The 25,716-nt window shown below is 37.3% G+C and overlaps 1 protein-coding gene across 2 annotated transcripts in view; it reads left to right on the top strand.

Annotated features, from left to right (window-relative positions):
* The first annotated feature begins 277 nt into the window (after positions 1-277).
* PCDH17 (protocadherin 17) overlaps positions 278-25,716 on the top strand; it is an 83,908-nt gene continuing 58,469 nt past the window's right edge. For both annotated transcript variants that reach the window (XM_083855559.1, XM_083855558.1), the window contains exon 1: positions 278-3,464. In XM_083855559.1, coding sequence (XP_083711685.1) covers positions 837-3,464 — 2,628 coding nt within the window. In that variant the 5' untranslated portion in view covers positions 278-836. The remainder of the gene's footprint in view (positions 3,465-25,716) is intronic.

Raw genomic sequence — 25,716 nt, 5'->3', positions numbered from 1 at the left:
CGACGGCAGCGAGATGCAGCTCTCCGCCGCAAGCAATGCAAGATTAGATCTCTAAATGCAGCAAAACACTCCCTGAAAACCAACAACCCCGCGGTGCAATCAGACATTTCACTGCCGCTCACTGCACACGAAGAGGGCTTCAACAACAAGCCGAGACTTTTTTTTTTTCCCTTCTGTCTCTCTCCTACCCCTCCACTCCATCAGTCGCATCACAAGCGATGACTAGCAAATAAGATTTTTAACCTCTGCTATAGACCTGTGACCACCCCCTTTTCTTATGTATATATGAATACACTTATTTAAAAATATTTCTGATCGTTTTTAGAAAAACAACCACTGCCGCCGGTTTTTTATTATTATTATTATTTTTTATTATTCTTTGTACGTCTGCGGGGATTCAAGGATCGGGAACACGTTGCCTGCCCGGAGGAGAAGATCTTTTGCAAATTTTCTGATTTTTGAAACCCTCCCACTGCCGAAGTTGGACAGACGGAGTAACTGCGAGGGGACTGCAAGCACGGCGAGCTCTTGCTGAAAGGCTGCTCCCTCCCCTCCCCCTGACCCCCCCGCCCCGATTGCTCCCTCCCTCTGAGCTACATGGTCTATTTGCTGCCTCTCATCCTGTGTCTCTGCAGATGTTTTAGAGCAACAGGTTCAGGAACTTGAAATATAGGGGTGGGGAAAGAGAAGGGGAAAAAAAAAAAAAAATCAAAACCAAAAAGGAAGGGAAAAAGAGCCGTGAGAGGAGGAAGAACAACCCCGACGCAGGAGGCAAAGAAGACGGGGACAACCCTGGTCGTCGCTGCTGCTCCTGCCACCCCCACCCCTGTTCGGGGATGTACCTTTCCATTTGTTGCTTCTTCTTCTGCTGGGCTCCCGCCCTGTCCCTGAAGAACCTGAATTACTCGGTGCCGGAGGAGCAGGGAGCGGGCACGGTCATCGGGAACATCGGGCGCGATGCGCGGCTGGCGGCGGGCGCGGCGGGAGGCGGGATGCTGCCCCCGGAGCGTGGCGTTCCCGGTGGCGGCCCCGGCGGCGGCCGCGGCCCCAAGTCCACCTTTCGGGTGCTGGAGAATTCAGCCCCGCACCTCCTGGACGTGGACGGGGAGAGCGGGCTGCTCTACACCAAGCAGCGCATTGACCGTGAGGCGCTGTGCCGGCGCAGCGCCAAGTGCCAGCTGTCCCTCGAGGTGTTTGCCAATGACCAGGAGATCTGCATGATCAAAGTGGAGATTCAGGACCTGAACGACAACGCGCCATCGTTCCCCTCTGACCAAGTGGACATGGACATCTCCGAAAATGCTGCGCCAGGCACCCGCTTCCCCCTCACCAGCGCCCATGACCCAGACGCTGGGGACAATGGTCTGCGCACCTACCTGCTCACTCGTGATGACTACGGCCTCTTCTCCCTTGATGTGAAGTCCCGTGGTGATGGCACAAAGTTTCCGGAGCTGGTCATCCAGAAGCCATTAGACCGTGAGGAGCAGAGTCACCACACCCTGGTGCTGACGGCATTGGATGGCGGTGACCCACCACGCTCAGGCACAGTGCAGATCAATGTGCGCCTCATTGACTCCAACGACAACAGCCCCATCTTTGAGGCAGCCTCCTATGTGGTAGAGCTGCCAGAGAATGCACCACTAGGCACGGCAGTCATCGACCTCAATGCCACTGATGCCGATGAGGGTACCAATGGAGAGGTGCTTTACTCCTTCAGCGGCTACGCACCTGAGCGTGTCCGTGACCTGTTTAGCATTGACCCGCAGAGTGGCCTCATCCGTGTCAAGGGCAACCTGGACTATGAGGAGAGCGGCCTCATTGAGATTGATGTCCAAGCTCGGGACCTGGGGCCCAATCCCATCCCTGCTCACTGCAAGGTCACTGTCCGCCTCATCGACCGCAATGACAATGCTCCCACCATTGGCTTTGTCTCCGTTCGCCAGGGAGCTTTGAGTGAGGCTGCCCCGCCAGGCACCGTCATTGCCCTGGTGCGTGTCACCGACCGTGACTCGGGCAAGAATGGGCAGCTGCAGTGCCGGGTGCTGGGCAGTGGCGGTGGGCCTGGTGCCGTTCCTTTCACCCTGGAGGAGAACTATGACAACTTCTACACCGTGGTCACTGACCGACCCCTGGACCGTGAGACACAGGATGAGTACAATGTGACCATTGTGGCACGTGATGGGGGCAATCCCCCGCTTAATTCTACCAAGTCGTTTTCTGTCCGGATCCTTGACGAGAACGACAACCCACCCCGCTTCAGCAAGAATCTTTATGTGTTACAGGTGCCTGAGAACAACATCCCTGGAGAGTACCTGGGCTCAGTCTTGGCCCAGGATCCTGACTTGGGCCAAAATGGGACGGTGTCTTACTCCATTCTGCCTGGGCATGTGGGAGATGTCTCCATCTACACCTATGTCTCTGTCAACCCCACAAATGGTGCTATTTATGCCCTGAGGAGCTTCAATTATGAGCAGACAAAGCACTTTGAGTTCCGTGTGCTGGCCAAAGACTCGGGTTCACCCCACCGTGAAAGCAATGCCACGGTGCGTGTCACTGTGCTCGACGTCAACGATAACGCGCCCCTCATCGTCCTGCCTGCCCTTATCAATGACACTGCTGAGCTGCAGGTGCCACGTAATGCTGGGGTGGGCTACCCCGTGGGCACCGTCCGCGCCCTGGACAGTGACTTTGGGGAGAGCGGGCGCCTCACGTATGAGATTGTGGAAGGCAATGAGGAGCACCTCTTTGAGATGGACCCCACTAGCGGTGAGATACGCACCTTGCACCCCTACTGGGAGGAACTCAGCCCTGTGGCTGAACTGGTGGTAAAAGTCAGTGACCATGGCAAGCCCAGCCTCTCTGCTGTGGCCAAGCTCATAGTCAGGGCCTTGGCAGGGCCCCTGCCTGAGGCTGGCGAGCCGCAGGTGAACGGCGAGCAGCATCGGCGGCCACACTGGGACTTGTCGCTGCCGCTGATTGTGACGCTGAGCACTGTCTCCATCATCTTGCTGGCTGCCATGATAACTATTGCTGTGAAGTGCAAACGAGAGAACAAGGAGATACGCACCTATAATTGTCGCATTGCCGAGTATAGCCACCCTCAGCTGGGAGGAGGGGGAGGCAGTGGCGGGGGAGGAGGAGGCAGTGGCAGTGGAGGGGGCAAGGGCAAGAAGAAGAAGATCAGCAAGAATGACATTATGCTGGTGCCCAGTGAGGGCGAGGACAGCCGGGGTCCCCTCAATGTCATGAACGTGGTGAGCAGCCCATCCCTGGCCACCTCACCCATGTACTTTGATTACCAGACCCGCCTGCCCCTCAGCTCTCCCAGGTCTGAGGTGATGTACCTGAAGCCCGCCTCCAACAACCTGACTGTACCCCAGGGACATGTGGGCTGCCACACCAGCTTCACAGGGCAAGGGACAAACGCCAGCGAGGCTCCCCCGAGCCGGATGTCCATAATTCAGGTAGGAGACTTTTAGAATACCCTGGACCTCACTTTAGACACTGGTTTAACTTTCCCTTTTGTCTGCAGTGCAATCTGCTGTAAGGCACCACTGAAGGGACCAACACAAGTCACTAAAGAGAGGTGGACTTAATGAAAGTTGAACCAGACCACGTCTGATGGGTCTGGTTCTGCTGTCACATTGATGTTTCCCATGTGATTCAAAAGAAAATGCCCAGTGAAACACGAACAGTTATGGCAGTGCCAAAGAGGTGCATATGAGAGTGTGGGCGGTCACTTGGTCCATTTGAGGCACGCTGGGCTATTTTCCCAGGAGACTGTCAGACAGAGGTGGGCACTTCCACAGGTTTCACTTCTCTTTGGTTTGGGGTGGAGAAGAGGGAGGGCATTTCTAAAGTGGGCATACCACCTGCAGTAACTAACAGGACAGGGAAGAAACTGCACACTGAGGACATCTATTGCAGCAGTGTATTATAGCCCTCCAATCTTGTATATAAATATGATCTATCATTCCAGGAAACATGTCTTAAATTTTTTAATTTCCTTCTTCAGAGTATATATCCATAAATACATTTTTTTGACAGTATCATTGGGGCCCCATTGCCTCCTCCTCTCCCCATAAACAACTAAATTTTCAGTGCTGAAAATTCTGCTTAGTCAAATAGAAAGAAAATGTATGTGGTGATTCCCTCTTACCTCCAAATGTTAACCAAACTCACATCCTGTCATAAACCAGCAAAACAACTAGTCAGATTTCCAGTAGCCTGAGTCAACATTGATGATTGCTTTATAATAAAAGACTTACACACTCTGTCTTCTACCAAAGCTCATTTAGAAATCATAGCTGGGCTGCATTCTACTGCCAATTATATCTGCACTGTCCTCTACTGACTTTTGTGAATGTGAGAAATGGCAGAATTTGGACTATTGGATATAGGGTGCTAATCAAAGAAGAACTTAATTTTTAGCAGATAGATTGAAGTCCAGACTCAGAAGATTTATTTCAGAGCAGTGAACTTGCAGAGTGAAGGTGAGGGCAGAAATTGGCTCCAGTTGATTTAATTTAAAGTATTACTTCATGATTAATGCAGCTTAATGTTCAAACACTACAGGTATGTTCCAAAGCGATTTTTAACATTCGGATTGAAAGCAGGCTCTGGATAATGACTATTAAATACATTTGAAATGTCATATCTGTTTTATCCTGTGGTTCTCCTGATATGCTGTTCTGAGTCATAGGGGAATGAGCTGAGTGTATCAGAAGTGACACAGACTCATTTCGTGTATGCAGCTAGTGGGAAAGAAGTTGCACCTTAGTCACTTGATGTACCTAAAGAAGATTCATAATACCTTGGAGTTACCATGCCCTGTGATCTGTGAACACCAAATGTTCTACTTGCCAGCTGTATCTAATATTTTAAACTGAATAGAAATGGCCAAAAGTAATTGGCAGTTTAAAGAACCAAAATTCAAGTAACCGATGACCTGGAAATGGAACATTTATAACTGAGAAAAAAAGAAAGAACAACAAAAGAAAAAAAAAAAAAAAAAAAAGGCTGCCTGTACAAGGTCACTGTAAGCTAATCCTCAAGCGACTATTGAGTTGTGTCACAGAAACAATTTCATTTTATGCCTATCATGAATTTGTGTTGCTATCAATTAGGTGAGTGGAGCAATACTTAAAATCTGAAATTGATTTTAACAAAAAGTGACACTTTAGGAAAGAGTTTAGGTTAGGGCACAACCAGAGATAATTTGATTTATTATTCATGCTTTAAAAAACAAATAACCTTCCATGACACTTGTTTAAGTAATGTCAACTTTTTTTTTACTGTAAAATGGAGTTGTCAGAAAGTTAAAAAAACCCTACTCCATATTTTTTTCCTACTGACAAGTGTAATAGTTACTAAAAGACAGAAAATTATACTTTCCTACCACCATGTAATGTCTCTATAAAGCAATTAATTAATGTATTGATGCTACTGAATAGTAAAGTTTCAATTGTAGTGTAAAATCCCTATGGAAAATATGACTCCTTCTTTTTTACAGTGTTCACTGTATAAAATCAATCATGATTTTTTTTTCCCTGAAATCTATATAAAGCTAAAAGAGGAATTTCCTCCCTTAAAAAGTGTGTTGTGGTTTCTATAAGAGTTTTCATTATGACAACTATGGAAAATGTTAACTGAAACTCCTCACAACATATACTGGTATATCTAATGGTGGTCTTGTTTTCCTTCATTATCTACACAGACTGCTTTGGAGGTTTGTATGGTCCACTCAGTAGATTAGAAAACATTCAGTTTTACCTAGAGTACAACTTGTTCAAACATACTTATTGATACTATATTTTGTAGCTGTATTGGCAAAACAGACACGGTAAGAAAGACTGTAGTTGGTTTCTATTTAAAAAAGGCTCAGATTTAAAGTAGCTAGAGGGGAAAATTGATCCTCTTCACTGTACTTTTGCATTACTAAAATACATTTTGTATTCTCCATCTCCACATCCCTGGAGTAAATTTTATATAAAATTTGCATTTAGAATGTAGGCACTACTTTATGTCTGGTCCTGTGCTTCTGCCTCATGTAAAATTTAAACTGCAGACATAAGGAGAAATAGTAAAGGATCAGCCCTCTCTCTGGATCTACTATATCTTTAATCACTCCAAGAAACCCGTGTCTGCATATGTGAATTACCCAGGTAGGAATCAAAGGTGTAGGCAATGGAAAAAAAAATTAAAGAAGAAGAAGAAACAAAATCCAGCTGTCTTATCATCTCTCTTAGTGAATCAATCCAGTAAAGCAGTTTTCTTCAGCACCTCAGTAAGGGGAAGGTAAACAATTGTGTAAGGGTTCTCTAACAAATGCTCCCATTAGTTTTTAAAGATATGTTTTTGAAATATGATAATCCCACACTATGTAATTCATACAATGGAACTGCATTTCTTCATTATCATTTTCTTGGCAACTCTTTAATGGCATAATTCTCTTTAAAACTTTATATATATATATATATATATATTTATTTATTATATATCTATGGATATGTATATACATGCTAAATATTATATTATTACTTAGTACATCCTATTGATTCTATAAATATTTAATAGCAAATAAATAATTTCTTTCTCAGTGAGATCCAAATTTTCTCACTCTTATTAGGAGTGCATTTTTTTTTCCTTTTGCTTACTAGTAAGACCTAGTGAAGCCAATGGGCCTTATGGTTCTCTTATTTCTCATGAATAGTATTTTACTCTACAGGTAGCCCAATTTACATCAACATATACCTGTGGAGTAAAGTGTTACTTAGTGGCTAGGGGTTTCAGACTGACTCAAAAGGACCAGCAGTTGAATGAAATACTTCCTGATATGGGTAAGAGTGATATAGTCTTGCCTCTCTTTAAGTGACTTCTGTTACACACTAATCACACAATCTGACAGCTTGTGTATTTGCTAACTACTTTGTGGCATCCACCTATGTACCACAGTTGCACTTGTTACTTTTATATGAATCAATGAACTTCTTCAGTACCATAAAAATTAAATAATTTAAATGTGCTTACAGACATATATGTATGAAATGTTGGATTGACAGATGAGGATGCTGTACACATTCAGCTTTTATTCAGCTTACACATTCAGGTGCAAGAGTCTTGCAGGTTCTTAGGCCCTCTGAAAACTGACCATTTGTGATTTGATGTGCACCTGAGATTGATGTGTATTAAGAACAGTGTTTAGTAACACACTGGGAAGTTACACATCTACACTTCAGCATGTTTCATTGTTCTTAACTTCAGCAGTCATTTTCTAAAGATACTTTGGAAATAGTGCTTTCAAACAAAAATATGTTAAAAATATTTAAATATAGGGCAGTGCTGTACAATTGTCATTGCTAGGGTCAAAATTCCATGTGACCTTTGAATCACTTAAGATCCAAACTATTATTTTTTATTGGAGAGAAGGAAAGCAGGAGAAAATGGAAACTGACATGGCTGAAAAAAGATTTCTGTTCTCTCTAGCCCCTAAAGATTACTGGGAAAATTTGGTTCATCTCATTCTGGTGACCTACTCACCTGACTAAGAGAAACAGAATTTTGTTTTATTTTGAAGTCCAGACATCAGAAAAAAGGAAAAAAAAAAGTACAAATGTACACATGTGTATCTCTCCTACCAAAATTCTGAGTTAGTCAGATTTCCTGTGTATAAGTCATAACTACTTCTTGCAGATTTCCAATAGGTAAGAGTGGATGGATAAAGGAAAACAAATAGTTTCTTTACATAAGTAGGTTCCAGAAGTAGGTTCCTCAAAATGATGTATCAGTAGTGTAGAAAACCATCTGCAATATGCAAGTAGTGTTAATCATCCTAGAGATTATTTATTGCTGTACTTGTGGTGCAATAATTATAATTGGGGAGTTTTACAAATGTATCAGGAATAAGGTGGGTGTGAATAAAAAAAGAGGTGGTCACAGCTTTTGTTAAACAACATCTAAAAATGAATGACTGTTCTGAAAGAAGCTCTCAAGCTGGGAATTGCTGTATCTGCTGTACCAGGCACTCCCACAGCATTCCAAGATAAAGTGCAGATCATTCTTAATACTTCAGACACCTGATGTTTATGATGTGTCGATAGATTAATGTCGAGTCCCAGTGCAGCTTCATCGCCAGGTGTGTAGTAGTACCTAAGAAGGTAGAGTCTTCAAGGGAATTAAAAAAACCCACCCCATGAACCATATTAATGCTGCTGCTCTGTCTTTAAATATGTTATTTCATACTTTGAGAAACTTCTGCTCAGAAATTTCAAGATTATAAAAAGAAATCTGCAGCTGCTGCGTATAAGGAGAAGCAGCTTTCATCACAGAAGTTGCACTCATCCTCAGTGATTTAAATTCCTATTTGAAAACAGAAGTGTATATATATATATTTAATATCTCCTACCTCAATGGAGGAGTGTTATTCTCTGTTCTTACTAGAACTAGTACAAGGTAACATTTTGCATCAAGAGGATACTAGAGCAGTTCTAAACATTTGCAATTTGCAGATCTGTACTCTGTATATTCTAAAGATTCATAGATGCATATTCTAGGGCTGTTATCTAAAGACACTAAGTGGTGAGATGCAACTCTTAAACTACCTGCCTAGGTATTATTACTGTAGCTTTAACAGTGTTTTCAAGGCTAGATGTCTTGCAAAATAACTTCTCTGAATGCTTGCATTGTGCAAATACAGTCTGGAGTTTTGTGTACAGTCTGTTGTGTGTTACAATGTTCTGCAGCTTTAGTTTCATTCACTGGATGAAGTCCATCCTAGAGTTGACTATGCAAGAATTTCAGGACAAAACCTTTCCTATGCTTCCATGAAGTTTTATTTAATTTTTTTTGTCAAGATGCACTGCATAGTATAGTGACACAAAACACACACATTTCAGGACAAGATCTGGCAACACACCACTCTGCACTGAAAGAGACAGAGGAAGCAGAATCAAACTCCTTTTTTTTGTGTTGCATCTGATCTGATCTTGATCTTGAGTTCCCTGCTGATGATATTTATAGCACTATTATTTTAAAAGAATCATTCTTGATATACATTTCCATTTGAAATCTGAAGAACTTTCCAAAATTAAGAGCTGTAATAAAGAACAATTAAAAAAATAGAGAGAAAGCAATTTAGGAGTCTAAAGTGGGATATACATATTATGAAACGGTCTTTTCAGAACAGAAATTCTTGTTAACAAAACATTAAGAATAATAATATCTCTGCAGAACTTACTGTTTTATAAAAGACGTTAAATAAATTATGCAAGGTTGACTGTCACAGCTCTCAACTGCTCTTAAAGTTGTCTGAGCTTTCTACATCTTTGTGTTCTCTACCTAAACTTAGATGGAAAGATACCTGCAAATTTGTGATTACCAGTACAATTTCAATGACTGATCAATCATTTGAAGAGTTATCTTTAACAACATATTTTCTCGAGTTTCTATTAACCTTCCTCATGTTGATGAAAAGGCCTGTTCTTACTCATAATTCAATCAATAGCATAAATTTGACTTCGTAAATTATTTTAGTTGTTCAAGAGTGAATTGTGACTAAGACCTCTATGGAATGTAGCTACGAGTAGTGTGATTGGGCCCTTAATTTTGAAGTTTGAGGTTTTTGTGATTTTTTTTTTTCTTACAGCATCTATACAAACAATTAAGGAAAGTGGAATTTAGATGTTTTTCCAACTATGATGTGAATTGTAACACAGAATCACAGAATGGTTTAGGTTGGGCGGTACTTTTAGGTTGATGAAGTCCGATGGTCAACCCAGCATAATTCCTCATAAGTCACAACATCTGGATGCAAACCAGCTGGGATTTTATATATATATACATATATATATATATATATATATATATATATATATATATATAAAAGAGAGGGGTTTTTGTCTTTCTTCCCCAGCATTTTTTTCTTTCTCTTCACTACCTTCCTCCCCAGGAAGCATTAACCTACCATATTTATATATATGTTTCTAAATATCATGGCTAATTTTTCTTTCTTTCGTTGTTTCTAGAAAAGTTAAAAATGTCAAGTTAAATTAGTTTTAGGTTTTGCCATGCAAGGCACTTACTCTGCATACAAAAAATGGATGTATGTGAGTTGTTTTTTGATTTGGCTTATTTTTCTTCTGAAGAAAACATATGTGTTGCATGGCAGAATTCTTCAGATACTTCTTCAAGCCATGGCAGTACCTGCATGTATGAAGAAAAAGACATTTTGACACTAGTATTAATGTTTTCCTATAGCTAAAAAATTCAGTGATGAGAACTTAAACAAGGATTTGTTGATCAGAGCAGAAATACAGCTCTGTTTTTATCTGTAAAATATAGAAGCAATCCTCTGATGCCAAAAGGTCAGTGTAGAGCAGTTGGGACAAATTTTTGCAGCAGATAGCCTGAAAGCTTTATGCTTTCAATTGTATGGCTACTTCAGCTGTAAGAGAAGTGGTAAAATTAATGCTAAAGGGTTCAAAAATACAGGAAACAAGTAAAACTCTCAGGGGACTGCAGGCTCTTGCCTTAATAGAAAAAAGAGGAAAAAGAAAAGAAATAGAAAAAAGGTACTAGGAAGAGAGTGGCGAAATGACTAGGGAAAAAGGTTCCTTGAGTTTAAGTGTTTTATTTGTTAAGTTTTTAAGGGGATGATCAAGGATATTAACAAGTCACTGGTTTTGTTGACGAGATGAAACAGAGTAATGTGCAGCTGCCATAATTCTTAGCCAGGGTGCATTCTAAGCCCTACTAATCTATTTGTCATAATGCAACCTTTGTTTTTCAGTCTGCTGTAGACTTTTTTTTTTTTTTTTTTTTTTTTTTTTTTTTTAAACAGAAGAATGTTCTGGATTAATTACTGGAAATCCTATAAGAAAGAAAAAAAATAAATTAAGTATTTTAGATAAAATACTTAACTACTACATCCAAGAACAAGCAAATTCTTATGAATGTCCCTGTTAATTAGGATATTAGACAGTGCTTTAAATAACCTTCTTGAGCAGTAATATATTTTCTGGGTAAATCCCAAAGGCTGCTGATACATTTCCTTCTTAATAAGGTCACACAAGAACCATCTCTTTCTCCTGCTCGTTTGCTTCCACATAGGTAGTGGTATTACCTGCACAGAAAGGATAACAGAACAATTCATCGCTTCTTGACATGAGATCTCTTTTTTTTTTGTCCTCAAAACTGAGGAGTCCCTCTACCTATAAAGACAAAACTGCATAGTTTCAGCCAAATATTAGTGCTATTTGTACAGGGTAACAGCATGAAGATCAATTTGTATCTCACTTTGGTTCACTGAGGGAATGTCTCCTTTTCCAATCCTCAAGACAATCAGTCCCATACTGGTCTATTTTCAGTATAATAAGGTATAAGCAGTCTAGGCCTGTTAAGTCCTTCAAATTAAGATATTTTATTTTAGCCATGGGCCTTTCTACTGGCTTTGTGGCATATGTATCAGACCAGAGTTTCTCATGTTCATAAAATATTTTAACCCATAACAAAAAAAGTTCCTAATCTCATCCTCTTCCCTGCTGAGTGTTTTTGTGTTACAGTCTCTGTGGCCTGCCAAAGAACTCCAAAGGGGAAAGGAAAAGTCTTGTCATGAGATGCAAATGCATAATTTCAGCTGTGTGGGTGAGACCTCTAATCGATGCATTGTCGGTTCTTGCAGTGATAGACTTGCAGAGTCGTTTCCAGAGAGGGGTTCAGACCATCTCCTGATCTGGGCACCACATGTGTGTAGTGCCTGGGCTAGTTCTAGTGACACTGTGATTACTTGTATTTCCAGCCCTTGCCCTGGAACACTTCCAGGCAGTTTTATTATATTGAAATGGCTCTTACAGTTCATTGAGCATCCAGCATAATACTGTTGAATGTGATTGGTGCATGAGCATATATTTATTAAAACAAAAAAAAATCAGGCAGTTAAACTGCATAATTATGGGAAAACGAATAATAACAATAAAAGGCCATTTAAGTTAACAAGCTTTGTGATCAAAGAATAAATACAGGTTAGATAAATGAGACTCTAGATGTAGCTAATCTACATAAATAAGCTCCAGTCTGATTAGAGGATAGGAATATATTAAAATAATCTTAAAGTATTTTAAAAGTATTTTACTTTAGTACTTTTATAATTTCTAGTTTAATTTCATCATATTTTTAACACTTTCTCTCCATAAAAAGAGCTAAGTGATAAACTAATTTTACATGCTATTATTATTTTGATTAGCAATGTTTACAGTGCAAAAAAAGTCTAAACTAACACAAGTAAACAAAAGTAACATCATAAGTTTTCATTCTGGTTTGACTGTGTTGTGTGCCAGAAACATAAAGCATTTTTTAATGTCTTAATTTTAATTTTTTTATGTGGCAATGTTTTTTGATTGATTTTTAATTAAAGAAAAACATTAAAGGGAACATTTAAAGGACGATTTCTTGTTTACTGTCTTTATCAGCAGAGAGCAGCCTTTGTAGTGTTTGAAAGCTGGTGCATTAAAAATCAATTTCAAGTCTTCAAAGCTGTAAACTCTTGCTTGCTTTGTAGATATATACTGTTTTTAAAATCATTGGAAGCACAGTTGACAATTGAATTAAAACAAAAGGTAAATAATGGTTTCATGAACATTTGAAGGATTTTAATGTATTTTTAATAATAGCTACTGGATTTTTTTATAGCGACAGACATGTGAACAACAATTTGTAGCTTTTAAATGCATAATTTGTTCCTAAAGACAGATTTTTGTATTCTTTTATTAAGAGAATTTTGTTTTAAACTTCTCTTTGTGTTATTCTGTTGTTTTTAGTGAATACCATGATTCAGACACAGAACATGTCAGTCAGTTTCTTACTATATTTCTGTCTCGCTCTCTGCTGATTGCTAAGCAACCACTTATGATTGTTTAGCTACGAATCTGTATTAAAAAAAAAAAGGTAAGCTGAAGTGGGCTAAACAAATGTTCATTAATTCTTAATGAAAATATTTTAATTCTATAAAAATTTCAAAGTAACAAAGAAAAGAACATTGTTTTAATGATGTACCACAGATTCAATACTTGAGTGACTACCAGCAGAGTAAAAAATGCTCTTTTTGTGTAAATCTAGAAAAAAGCACGTCTTAGTCAGTGCATAAGTAATATTGAGACCTGTGGAAATATACATATATATGTATAATTAAATTATTATTTCTTTCAGGGCAGGATCCTTAAAACACTTAATCAGTGATCATTTTAATTTAGGTCAATAGAACCATAAAATTAAATAGGTCATTTACAAGTGTGGGGTTGCTGATGTCCCTAAGCATGTGCAGAATTCATCCCAGAATCTGCTAGTCTGTGTTACCTGGACTGCTCCCTGTTGCTTCTCTCCTTTGCTTTAAGAACACTGCAAAGCTGCAAAAGCTGTTAATTTCACTTAGCCTCCAACTACATTTTCTCATATTGTGTTGAGATAGTCCTGATGTCTTGCTTTCTTGCAGAGACTTGAGTAATTTGATATGCAGATTTGAAGATCATAAAAACAATCCTGCTTTGATGATCATGAGCCAGATTATCCAACCACAGCTGTAAAGTACCATGTGTGTTCTTTTTGTGATCTCTTCATCGTTTCAGTGGATCAAATGACAATAAGAATATAGTGGAATTTAGAGTGCTTGGGAAATAATGAAATTAAAAGCCTTTTTAAAATGACAACCACGAAGCCTTAGAAACTATTCTATTTCTAGGCTATGGGCCAGATAATGTAACTCTGTGTACGCATGCATATGTGGATATACACAGAAAAGAGAGCAGAATGGAATCAAAAGAACCATCTAGATGGATAAAAGGCATTATTAATAAGAAATGTGCATCTAATTTTTTCTTTTTTATATTGTGTATGATCTGTACAGAGCTGTGTAGCAGCATTTTGGAAGATGCTGTCAACCTGAACCTTTTGCTGCAAACTAGAAAGCATCAAGTTTAGAGACAAATGATGTTGTCTTTTTTTTTCCTGAGGTAAGAATATTGGTAAGGAAGGACCTCATTTTCCACTTCATGATGAAATCCTGCTATCAAAGTTCAGGATTGAGAGTGATGATTAAAAGGAAGTATAATTCATGCAACATGTGAAAAGAAACAGCACTTAACTGATTCCATGAACTTCATTAATTATTAAAAAACACACAATAATTTGCATCTCATGGCTCCAAGGCAAGAAGTATATCAGTCAACTTTGTGGCTGTTGGGTGAAAAGGAGGTAAAAACAAGATGTTGTCTGTTATTTATTTCAATATAAGTTGTCATTTTGTTTCAATCTGTACATGTATTTTATCTAATTAAACCACATGTAGCTTCTATTCAAGTGTAACAGGCAATAGTATTGCAAGGGGCAAGAAACAAGTGTGTCAATTTATTTTGTTATTTATTCATTGGCCACCATATACGTGATCTTTCCCAAAAGTATACCTGTCATTATTGCAACGATGTGATGTAACAAAATAATAATTCCTTCAAACATGATGATACAACTAATTTTAAGTACTTTCCTGGGCTCATTTATTTCAAACAGCCTTCCAGAATTTTGAAGAGAACTTTAACTTCAGTTCATTTAATACATGTGTAGACCACAGATAGTCTTTCTTTCATTCCCTGATACTGGCAATTTAGGAAGCTTAGGAATGAGTATCTGGATTTCCAGATTTTTATCTGCTCATAAAGCAATAGGAAGCTGTTTCTATTAAACAAATGTAAGCTTCAGGAACTTTTGTTAGCAGTGGCAAAAATATTTAGATAACTTGCTTGCAGTCGTACTGGTCTTGCTGATACCTGTGGACGAAGAAATAGGCACACATGCCAAATAGCCATGGGAGGAGAAGACTTTTTTAAGGGAAAGTTTTTGTTCCGATTTAAGTTTTAGGTTTTTGATAGTGTTTTATAATAAAGACAATTACATAGTAATTTGGGTTAGAATGCATGCCCAGTTCCCCATCTCAAAACCCAATTTGTTACTACCTGTGGCTATTTCTATTAAAAAAGAAACATAATTACTCTGAGTCTCAGCAGTCTAAGAGTAAATTTTTGCAATTACAATACTTCCCTTGGGCAGATATATGAAAATGGCAGATTAATTCCTGCCAGTCTATTTCTTACACATTCTTCAGGTTCCTGGTAGCTTGGACCATCATTATATTGGCGCTGTTTATTATCCTGTGGCTAAGGTTAAAGAAGGAATGCTCCAATAAACCTTCAGGACTAGGTTGCTATACCACTGCCTTGCAAAGTCTTTGTGCTGAAATGTGATCCACAGCATCCTAGAAGCATGATACTAATTTTGTTTTCATGGAAAGTGAATGATTTTGCTGTTGATTTTAGCATAGTTTAGAAGAGTATTTTGTATTTTATTGCTTTATGCTTCAAAAGATTTACATAAAAACACCAAAAAACCTCAAGTTTAATCATTCTTAGGAATTTATCAAGGCATTAATAAAACTTCATGTGAACTGAAAAGTGTGATAGTTCCTTAATATGTTATAGCTTTTGTTTTATTCCAAATAGCATAAACCCCAGTAAACTAAGATGGCCCTGAAATTATGTAAAGGAACAAATTCCCATTGAAATAATTCATCTTCTCTTGGGTTTTTCCCCCTTAAAACAAGTTTTGAGGGCGAATGAGTAAATGAATTGCATGCTAAGGCTGTGATCCTGGAGATCATTCTCTGCAGCTAAGCACCTAACTCCATGTTGAATTCCAGTAAAGTTGGAAGTTGATGTGGCTTCATGTGGGCTCATGATCTACCTGCAGGGAGCAGCATTAGTCTGTGTTACACATGGTCTAGTTTGACTATCCAGGAAGAGCAGTATGAACAATCCCAAGTTATTTTTTTGATTTTGCATGAACTTTTGTTTGAAATTTCTTGCACCACACCTGGAATGCTTTCTTTTCTTTTCCTGCTTTGAAAGAGGTTTCCACATACACCAACTTCTGAATGTCAGCTTGGGGACTTCTGTGATGTGGACATTATTTAGAGAAGGTTTCATTAGCTATTTTCTTTGACAGATCATAAATAAAATTTTAAAAAGTAAAATATATATGCATCCTTCAGTTGATGTTCAATGCATTCCACTTTGGAAAAAAACTGCTCACATACTGGATGAGTATCCTGTTAATTAGCTAGAGAGGAAGTCCATAATTAAATCCCTGTGTTCTAGCAAACCCCTCAGTCAAATATTAGCATTCATGTTCAGTCACTCAATCCCTGGTGAAACCTGCAGCAGTGTCCTAGATATTGACAAACCAACACTGCTTTGGAACAGAAGATGACTTTATCTAATTCTAGAATCTTTGCAGAGACAATATCTTATGTGAATCTTCTTAATTTTACAGAAAGATCTGGTTTCAGAGTCTTGATTTGGCACGTCATAATGAGAAGGGCAATCCAGAACATTTTTTCCCAGTCTTTTAATAATTTACAGGTCAAAGTTGGCTTTTAAGTTCTTATAAAATTAGAGATTACCTGTGGCAATTCTTAGTTAAGTGGGTGTTTTGTCCTAGATGAGGTGATCCTGCAGAGAGGGGTAGCTATTTTTTCTTTTGCTTGTTTTGAATCAATTTAATATTGTCATATCAGAAGACATTGTAGTAGGTTAACATTGAAGTGACAGAGTTGTAGATGCATGCACACAGGCCTATATAAGAACAGCCTTATTTTTTTCTGTCCAAGTCTACTTGACCACTGCTACTATACTTGTGGTGTAATGGTGTGTTCAATCAAACTTTCCATTTTATGAGGTACCTCATCATAGACACATGACTGTTATGACTTTAAAATATATTTAGGGACAGAACCTCTTGCTAAATTTGTGTAAGCCTAAATAATTTATCTTATGTCACAAATAATAAATCAACTCATCACCATTTTACAGTTGAAAATCTACTTGCGTGGCCGTGTGAGTTTGTGAGTAAAGCTTGATGATCTACTATTCTGTCATAAATTCAGCCATTATTTTTGAAACATATTTAGTGCTTTCCTAGTGCTTAGAGGAAATAATTATGTGAAGGTATTTCTATGAAAGTAGGGCTTTGTATCTTGTCACAAAATGTTTAGAGAATACCTTATTGAGTATTTTTAACAAAAAGTTGAAATAAAGATTTGCATGACCTAAATAAGAAATTAGACAGAAACTTATAATGTAAGTTTTAAAATCTGATTTTCTTCTCAATTCCTAGGGAATTCGGGGTTTTTCTGGTGCAGGATTTTAGAAAGAGAATGGGGATAAGGTGGGAGCTTTAAAGAAAAGGAGATGATCTAGATTTACCCCTTTTTTCTGATTGCCACCTAGGAAGAAAGCTTCAGTGTTCCTCTTTCTGTGTGTTTTCTGTGTAAGGCAGTGTGGCTTCAGAACCAAATCCTGCTTCATCTTTGTTGTTAATTTCTTTCACCCTGTAGGGAAGAAACACAGACCTGGAGTTTCATGCCGTATACAGTGTTTGCTGCCCAGCTAATCACCTTTCCCTGTCACTGCCATTACAAACCTGTTCAAATACAACTTTCTTCAGCATACAACATATGTATCTGTGGGAATGTAGCACGCTGTGTAAAGGCTCGCTTAGCCAGTAATTGAAGTAAGCAGACTGATCCAAGGGCTATTGAAACCAGTTTGAAAACACCCATTGATTTCACTGGACCTCAGGTCATGGCTTGTGGGAGTTTTATTGTTGCCTTTAGTGAGAGTATGGGTTGGACAGAAAAAGGTAAACATACTGGATAGATGTTAACACAAAGTTAACAGATTTTAAAATATCCACTGTCTCTGTTTTCTCCTTACTAAATATGATAAGTACAAAACAGATTAACAGTGTTAAAAGGCCATAATTTGTTCTCTTTCTCCACCATCCAGTACTGCAGTGTTTGTAAGCTTTTATCTGTTCAGAAAACATTTGGATTATCTTGCTCTTAGAAACAGGAAATAAGCAGTGGTAAGAATAAGACAAATTTCACTGACTGGCTTCACTGGGAAAGCTTGCTAAGTAAGAGCTTTCAGATGTGTCTCAAAATTCAAAAGCAAAAAAGCAGGAGACCAAAATAGCACTGCAAAATGTGAAAGAAAGAAAGAGAGAAAGAAAGGGAGAAAGAAAGGGAGAAAGGGAGAAAGGGAGAAAGGGAGAGAGAGAGAGAGAGAGAGAAAGAAAGAAAGAAAGAAAGAAAGAAAGAGAGAAAGAGAGAGAGAGAGAAAGAAAGAAAGAAAGAAAGAAAGAAAGAAAGAAAGAAAGAAAGAAAGAAAGAAAGAAAGAAAGAAAGAAAGAAAGAAACTTTTGTTCTCATGCAGACAAAAACAGTTCTAAACATTTTTAAATTCTAAACAAATACTTTGATCGTATCCTTACCTTGCAAGGCACTATTTTAAAAGCTTTTTTCTTTGATTTAAGTTTTCCTCTAGTTTCTAGACTTCGTATTTAAAATGAAAAATTAAAAAAAACCGACACAACAAAACAACAACCTACAAGTGCTGTCAATGACACACTCCTACATGTATTGTTATTTTGAGTTCGTGGTACAATATTCTTGAATATGAATAAGCTGAATATTGCGTTAAGTGCAGATTTCATTCTAGTTAGCTAATTGTAATTGAGTCTGTTATGCAGTAAACATAGTATCTGTTATGAATACTAAGGTAGACTCAACATGGTGGGAGCCACAGATAAAAGAAGCATTAAAGCGTTTCAAATTCAATCATTAGGTTTCATTGCACCCATCTGCTACCAGAAAATATAATGGGCAGCTTGATTCATTGACCCTTAACTGTCATTTTTGAAACATATTTTTTTTAAATCCAAATTTTCAAGTCAAACCTAGAGAGGTAATTTTATAAGAGAATACCCAGTATATTTTAATGCAATTGCTTTTTTCTTTTTATTTTGTTATAATATAATCAGGTTTAACAGTCTGTTGTATATTCTGCTAATCCAGTAAAAGTAGTTATTTCACATTGAACATGGTTAAAAGCAACTAATGTTCAACTTCATTACGACTTCTATTAAATAGAAGGTTTGCTGAATTTGTGCTATTTTTTTAATGTGTGAACTAATACCTCCTATTAATTATTTCCGGGTGTTTCTGTTACACTAGAATTATACTTACATGTTTCATTTCCACAAAGATTATACAGCACAGCACAAGGGCTAAAAGCAGATTGAAACCGTGGAGTGCTTTGTATTTTGTTTCCAAAATAGGTTTTATCTCTTTCCTTTTATGTTCTGAAAGAGGTATTATATTTTTTTTTTCCAGAGGAATGTAAAGTGCATACTTCTCTTAGCAGTTCTATATGTGTGGCACACAAGTAGACTGTCTCATAAAATAGCAGCTTTACTTAGTGAAAGCAGGAAACAAGGTGATAAATGAGGATAATTTAATGTTTTCTCAGCAATGGCAAACTATTACACTATAAGGCCATCTGAAATTTTTTAATGGGAAAAAAAGTGGTTACATGTATTTCTTTTCATAACAGGATACAATTCCTGAAATATTTATGTAATACAGAGACAGATGTATGTAACTTAACCTTATAATCCCATTTCACAGCTTTCCCAAATACTAGGAAGCTCAATAAATGGGAAGCCGATTATATTGGCACTGTAACTCTATTAATAGGATTCGGATTTGCCTTATTGACAAGCCAGTACTGTTAATATGATCCAGTATATTAAATTGACAGGAAAACTGGAGCGATAGAATGTATCTATATCCTAATTGACAGGGAAGCTCTTTCAAAAGGTTCTTAATGTGGTTTTTATTGACAGAGTAGCTTCAGTAAGTACATATCATTGGTGAGCAGTGTAAATATATTGGATGCAACTATACTAGCAGATTCAGGTGTAGTTATTGTTTTGTCTTCCCATACTTCCACCTTTACTTTGCTATAAGTTGTATGAAGCTCTCTTGTAGGACCTTTGCAAATACCTCACACAGCACCAGTCTAACTGCGCCACTCACAGACGTTTGACAAGTTGGGAATTATCTAAAATGTGTTCATCATTTTAAATGAATAGCAGCAGTGCAGAGCAATGCAAAAGTGTGTCGTGATTTCATTATGTTTATTTATTGACGCTGTGATAACATTATTGTACTTGCAGCTTGAGCTCTTTATGTGGTGCAATGTTTGGCACTTCTCACAACATTCTTATCTTGCATCTTCTCCAAAAAGTAGTTCATGTTACAATTCCTTTTTCCTAGTCACATTTGACAACTTTCCACATGCTAATTTCATTACATTTCATGTTTCTCTAGTGCAAAATAAAATAAGGCTCAGAAACATGAAATCATACTGAAAAAAGTCCAGCAATTTGAGTTTGGTCCAGAAAATCTTGATTCCCTTTTCAGCAGGAGAAAGTTTTGGGTTCAGCTTTTACAGTTTTTCATTGTCACATTTTTCTTAGAGGGAGACAAGTCTGACCTTAAACGCACATCCTGCACTGGTAGAGGAGCTGAAGGCTTCTGTTGAGCTGACTTCCCTGCCGACAGAGTCAAGCTTGTTTCTGAAATGCTTAAATCTTTTATTTCATATCAAAAAATCAGATCAGGGTCTGGTCTCACCTCATCTTTTGAATGTCATCCAGGTCTACTTTTTTTACCAAGATCACTTAAAATTATGTCACCCTGTAGTGACCTTTTTAGCTTCTTCAGTTTTCTGACTTGGTGCAATCACCAGTGAGATGAGAGAACCTTGTCTGGGCCTTGTGATTTCTAATCCTAGCACTGTGTTAAATTCCCACAGTCCAGGCTTCTACCATCTTTAGTGTCATGTACATTGCAGAATAAACTAATGTAAAATTTTAACAAAGAGTTAATTTCATTAAACCAGTACCACAAACAACTGAAATAATCTACAATGCCTTTACTATGACACCTTAACCAATGAATCAACAATAATTTGTTTTGGTAACAAATGTGGTACTTGCTAAGAGAAAACAATCCATGGATTAGGCATTCATAAAGGGAGACCTGCATTCCTTTGCTTATAGGAAAGGATGGTAGTGTCTGTCCTCAGAGCTCTATTTTTCAGAAGTCACTGTGCAATTGACTGAAGAGCTCAGGACCTGTTCCTCTCACAGTTTTGCTTTTCTCATTCAAGAGGAAAATAAAACACAAGCCACCAACCAACACTTTAATAAAGAGTACAGTAAGCGTCGTGAATGATATTGCCTTGTGCATTTGATTGTTTTTACTGCTCTGTGTTTTCAATGTGCTTTTGAAGAATGCTATGTATGTCAGAAATTCACATAAACACACTGTAAGACTTTTAACACCAAAATACACATCTTGCAGCAAGTGTGAAATTTCCCAAATATGTACATGTCATATAAATTATATCTCAAAAGCTTTTTCAAAGGGATGAGAGTGGAGAGCACAAAGTAGGATAATATTTTTAAAAATAGCCTATTTAATTTTGTCCTTGAAAAAAGTAGAATAACTTATGAGAAGTTTATGGCCAGTTTTTGGGTTTGTTGTTGTTTGTTTTATCATCAGGGATAATGAATTTTCTCAATGAAGTAAATCTTGTGGAACCAAAAAACTACTATTTCAGGCTGAGTATACACACTCACTGGTAGTCTTATACTGAGAAGTCTTTGTGAAAAATTGTACTGTGTTGAACCCACACTGCTCCAAACAAAATGAAGACAATTGTCTGCTCTTTCAAAACTCAATTTGGCAGAATGCAATTCTTTTGCCTCCAGAAGAGATTGCCATTATATAACATCTTTGTTTCATGGGGGAAGGGTGACTACTTTGAATTCAGCTTTTCAAGAAAAGGCACAGAAGATGCTTGAATTAGATATTAAGTGGCAGTCTGATAAAGGTGAGAGATGTTTCATTTCATTTTTGCATTTAATGTTTAATTAAAAAGAAGTTAGAGTCAGCAAAGACATTTTGCTTTATTATAGTTCTAGGTATGAACACCTACATAAAATGGAGCTGCATTAAATCATTTCAGAAAATGTGATACTTCTTGTAATTCTGAGAAAAAATTATGAATATTCTAGTCGTCTAATATTCATAAATCTGATTAATGTCTAAGACTTTTTTTTGTATTTTAGAGTACATCTTTCCTTTATATGACAATTATTTCTAGGCATAATTTGTCAAGAATACTTAAATACTGAATTTCTCTCTCTGTCTCTGTCTCTTTCTTTCTCAATTCCTCTTTTTCTTTGTAGACATTTATTTATTTATTTATTTTAGAAAGACCTGTTGAATTGCACACCTGTTTTTTTTGGGGTTTTTTTTTTATTTTCTCTAATTTTATTCAAAGAGTATGGAATACACCAAATATTGCTAGAAATCTTCAAAATTCTGAGAGAAAAAATGTTTTTATTTAAAAGTTAAGAGAAAGAGAATAATCATGAAGAACATCTAATTTTTAAAAAACAGCATGCTTTTTGCAGGAATTCTTGAAAGCAGAAGCAGAAGTAGTCTACTGTTCTCTTACTGACCAATAGCAGAATTTTTGAAATCTGATTAATATGATGCTGTAATTCTAAACCTGAATTTAAAAAAAAAAAAAAAAAAGTGTGTGCAGACCCACAACAGAACTTCTTTGTATTTGTAAAATTAGCATAATATTTCAAAAAAAATTAAACACATATACCTTGTGAACATGAATTTATGAAAAGAAAGAAAAAAGGATAAGAGATTAATATAGCCCATTGCTAAAAATATTCTCCATAATTCATTGTGTAATACTTGGCCCAGACTGCTTCAGACTGTTTCCAGTGGTGAGGTTTTTACTTTATTTTTTTCTTTCTTATGAGTTTATTTAAGGTTAATGGACCCTATGAAGAATTTGTTTCTCATACTCTGTTCTTGGCTATAATTTTTCATTTTCCTTTCCCTAAATTAAACTTTTGGAAACCATAGCCATTCCAGAATTAATTAGCAGAAACTTAACTGTTGACTTTCAAACTTTGAATGATTTTATTTCTGAGTCTATAAAATTTAGTATTCCAAATACACCTTTTGAGAGCTATACTTGGCAACAATTTTAGTTTATCTAGGTCCTTGTGTGGTCATAATATACAAGTCCTGACAGGTGCAATAAACTGAATAGTTTTGTAGACAGTTGATGGCACTTGAAAAGATGTGTTGTTCATGCTAATACTGGCCAGTTAATGATTTTCAAAGTCCCATTATTGAACTTTAGCAATTATATAGTTGCATTTGAAATTCCATACCAGTAAATCCAATCAGCTCAGGTTGCCCAGGGAAGTTCTGGGTGCCCCATCTCTGGAGGTGTTTAACACCAAGCTGGATGGGTCTTTGAGCAACCTGAGCTGGTGGAAGGTATACCTACCCATGATAGGGAGAGAATACGTGGAACTAGATGATATTTAAGGTCTCTTCCAACCCAAACCATTCTATGATACTATGAAAAGTATATTTTGCACATGTTTAATTTGCCTCTTCTTTCATTTTCCTTCTCAATTAACTGAAGTAAAAGGTAACAAAATCAAACTCTATGATATTTTCTGAAAGAAAGTAACCCTTTCTTTTAAAATGTTTACAGCTTTTGAAAGGTTCCTTTGCATTACAACCTCTTTTTAAATGGCTTTTTATAATGAGCTTCAACTTCTGAGAAAGCTGTATCAAATGTGTGTACAGAAATTCTGACATTTTTCCCCAACATTACACTAATGACAGGGTTCCTAAAATTTCATTTTTCATCTAAAGTCACATACTAGATAGGTAGAAGAAAGTATTTGTAAAGGTCTGTTGTGGCAACTGTCAGAAAAGAATATCTGCTGAATGGTTTAACAGCATACTCTCATTGGAAATGAGCTGGCTCCACTAATCTGTGAAAATGAGCCCTAAAACCAGAACCACATCTCTAAGGTGACTTTGGACAGTTGACATCATAGACTTTAATTTTCTGGTAAGAGTGGACATTTCTGCTTTTGTTTTAATTTTAGATAACATTTGTCCTGCTACTGGAGAATCTGTGCTGTGATAGCTGCTGGTGACCTAATTGATACTCCATCTCTCAGTCTTGAATCACAGAGATAGAAAACATTTCTTTTACAGTTTAACTCTGATGACTTTTAGAGACAGATTGTTCCTGGAGTTTTTTTTTGGAGGGAGGGTGAGAACGAGGGTGGAGTTTGTTTTATTTTGTTCTACAGGAAATTAATGATGCTGGCATTTGAATAATTTTTGGTTAATTATAAGGAGACTGAAATTCCAGGAAATTCACTTCTGACATGATGCATCTTACTTATCCTTGGCTATTGCACTGGACATCTTGCTGGTTGTCAAGATTCCTCTATGCTAATAATACTCCCCAGGAGTATTATGTACCTAATGCTAGATGACCAAATGGGATATTTTGTATTTCTCAAAGGCACATTGAGGAGTCTTGGCTGATTATCTAGTGTAGCTGACTAGATTTTTGGTGGTTTTCTGCAGGTGAACTGCAACCTACCTTAAAACTGGAAGTCCAGAGTTTTAGTGATTTTGTTGTCCTAGAAAAGTCTGTATATCCGGAGAAGAACAAGAGGTTTTTTAGACTTTTAGTATTCATTTATTAGAGTTACAGCTATGCAATGTAAAGAGGTATGATTAATGCATGAGCCGGAATGTGTACTATCACTTCCATAGATGTTAAAGTGCAAAAATTTTAAGTATATGACCTCTCACTTCAACTGGGATTTAAAAAAAAAAAAAGATTTTAAGGGAGTTAGACATGTTAGACATTCCTCTCTCTCTCTCATTGATTGTGAAGCATGATGTTTACATTTCAAAAATTTCTCCAAACTGCCAAGCCTTAACATTAAATACTTTTTTAATTATCACAATTTTTAATAGGTATTTTCATACATGAAACAGTTCTCCCTTTGCTGCCTGTATCAGAGTGCTGTTACAGCTCAACACAGGCATCATACCTTCATAATTCATAGAAGAAGGACTAATGCTTTTAGAGCAGAAAGAACAGTATTCAACTAGCTCTGTGTCTGTATATCATCAGCAAGTACTTACATTTGTTCTTTTGTAATAATGACTTTCTGTAACATGGCACTCAATTAATTGTATTGCTGCAAAATAGAGTATGAAGGTAATTGGTCAAAATATTATCTAGTTAAAGGTCTTCAATGATTACCGTAAATGAAGAATTTCTCAGCAGCTGTGGTCATATCTTCTATTTTAAAATCTGTGTATTGGCTCATCCAGGTTGTGTGAAAAGCTTTTTTGCTATGAAAAAGCAGAGACAAAAAGTATTACCGGTTCTTACAGTGATCTAGTTTACAGTTAAGTTCTTAGCACCATCAAAAAGGAGGAGTTATTTCCAGGGCAAAAGTGTGACTCTTTTAATGGCAGAGAATTGATGAAAAGGCAGTTTATAGCAGGCATTTTGACTGTCAATATCATGAAAAATGGAAATGTTGATTCTGGTAGCAGCTGTGTTTAGAAGGAGACAGATGTCTTACGTAAGTAAAAGCATAAGGTCAGTTTTCCTGGATATCTCTATTTGAGATATTAGACATAGAAAAGAGACATGAGTTCTGCAGTTGTAAAGGTTTATTAAGGTTGATAAGTACTGGGTTCTGTAAGTGCCATAATGATTGTATATGAGTGTATATGTATCAGATAGGTTTGCTGCACAAAAGAGAGATAATAACTTAAAACTCATGAGAAGAAAAGAAACAGCAGAATTATATCTGCTTCCAAAATAAGATATGCTGCAT

The sequence above is a fragment of the Zosterops lateralis genome (genome assembly GCF_965231275.1).
Source record: "Zosterops lateralis genome assembly, chromosome: 2".
Taxonomy (NCBI): domain Eukaryota; kingdom Metazoa; phylum Chordata; class Aves; order Passeriformes; family Zosteropidae; genus Zosterops; species Zosterops lateralis.
The sequence above is the reverse complement of the archived record's forward strand: the minus strand, read 5'-3'. Positions and strand labels throughout refer to the sequence as shown.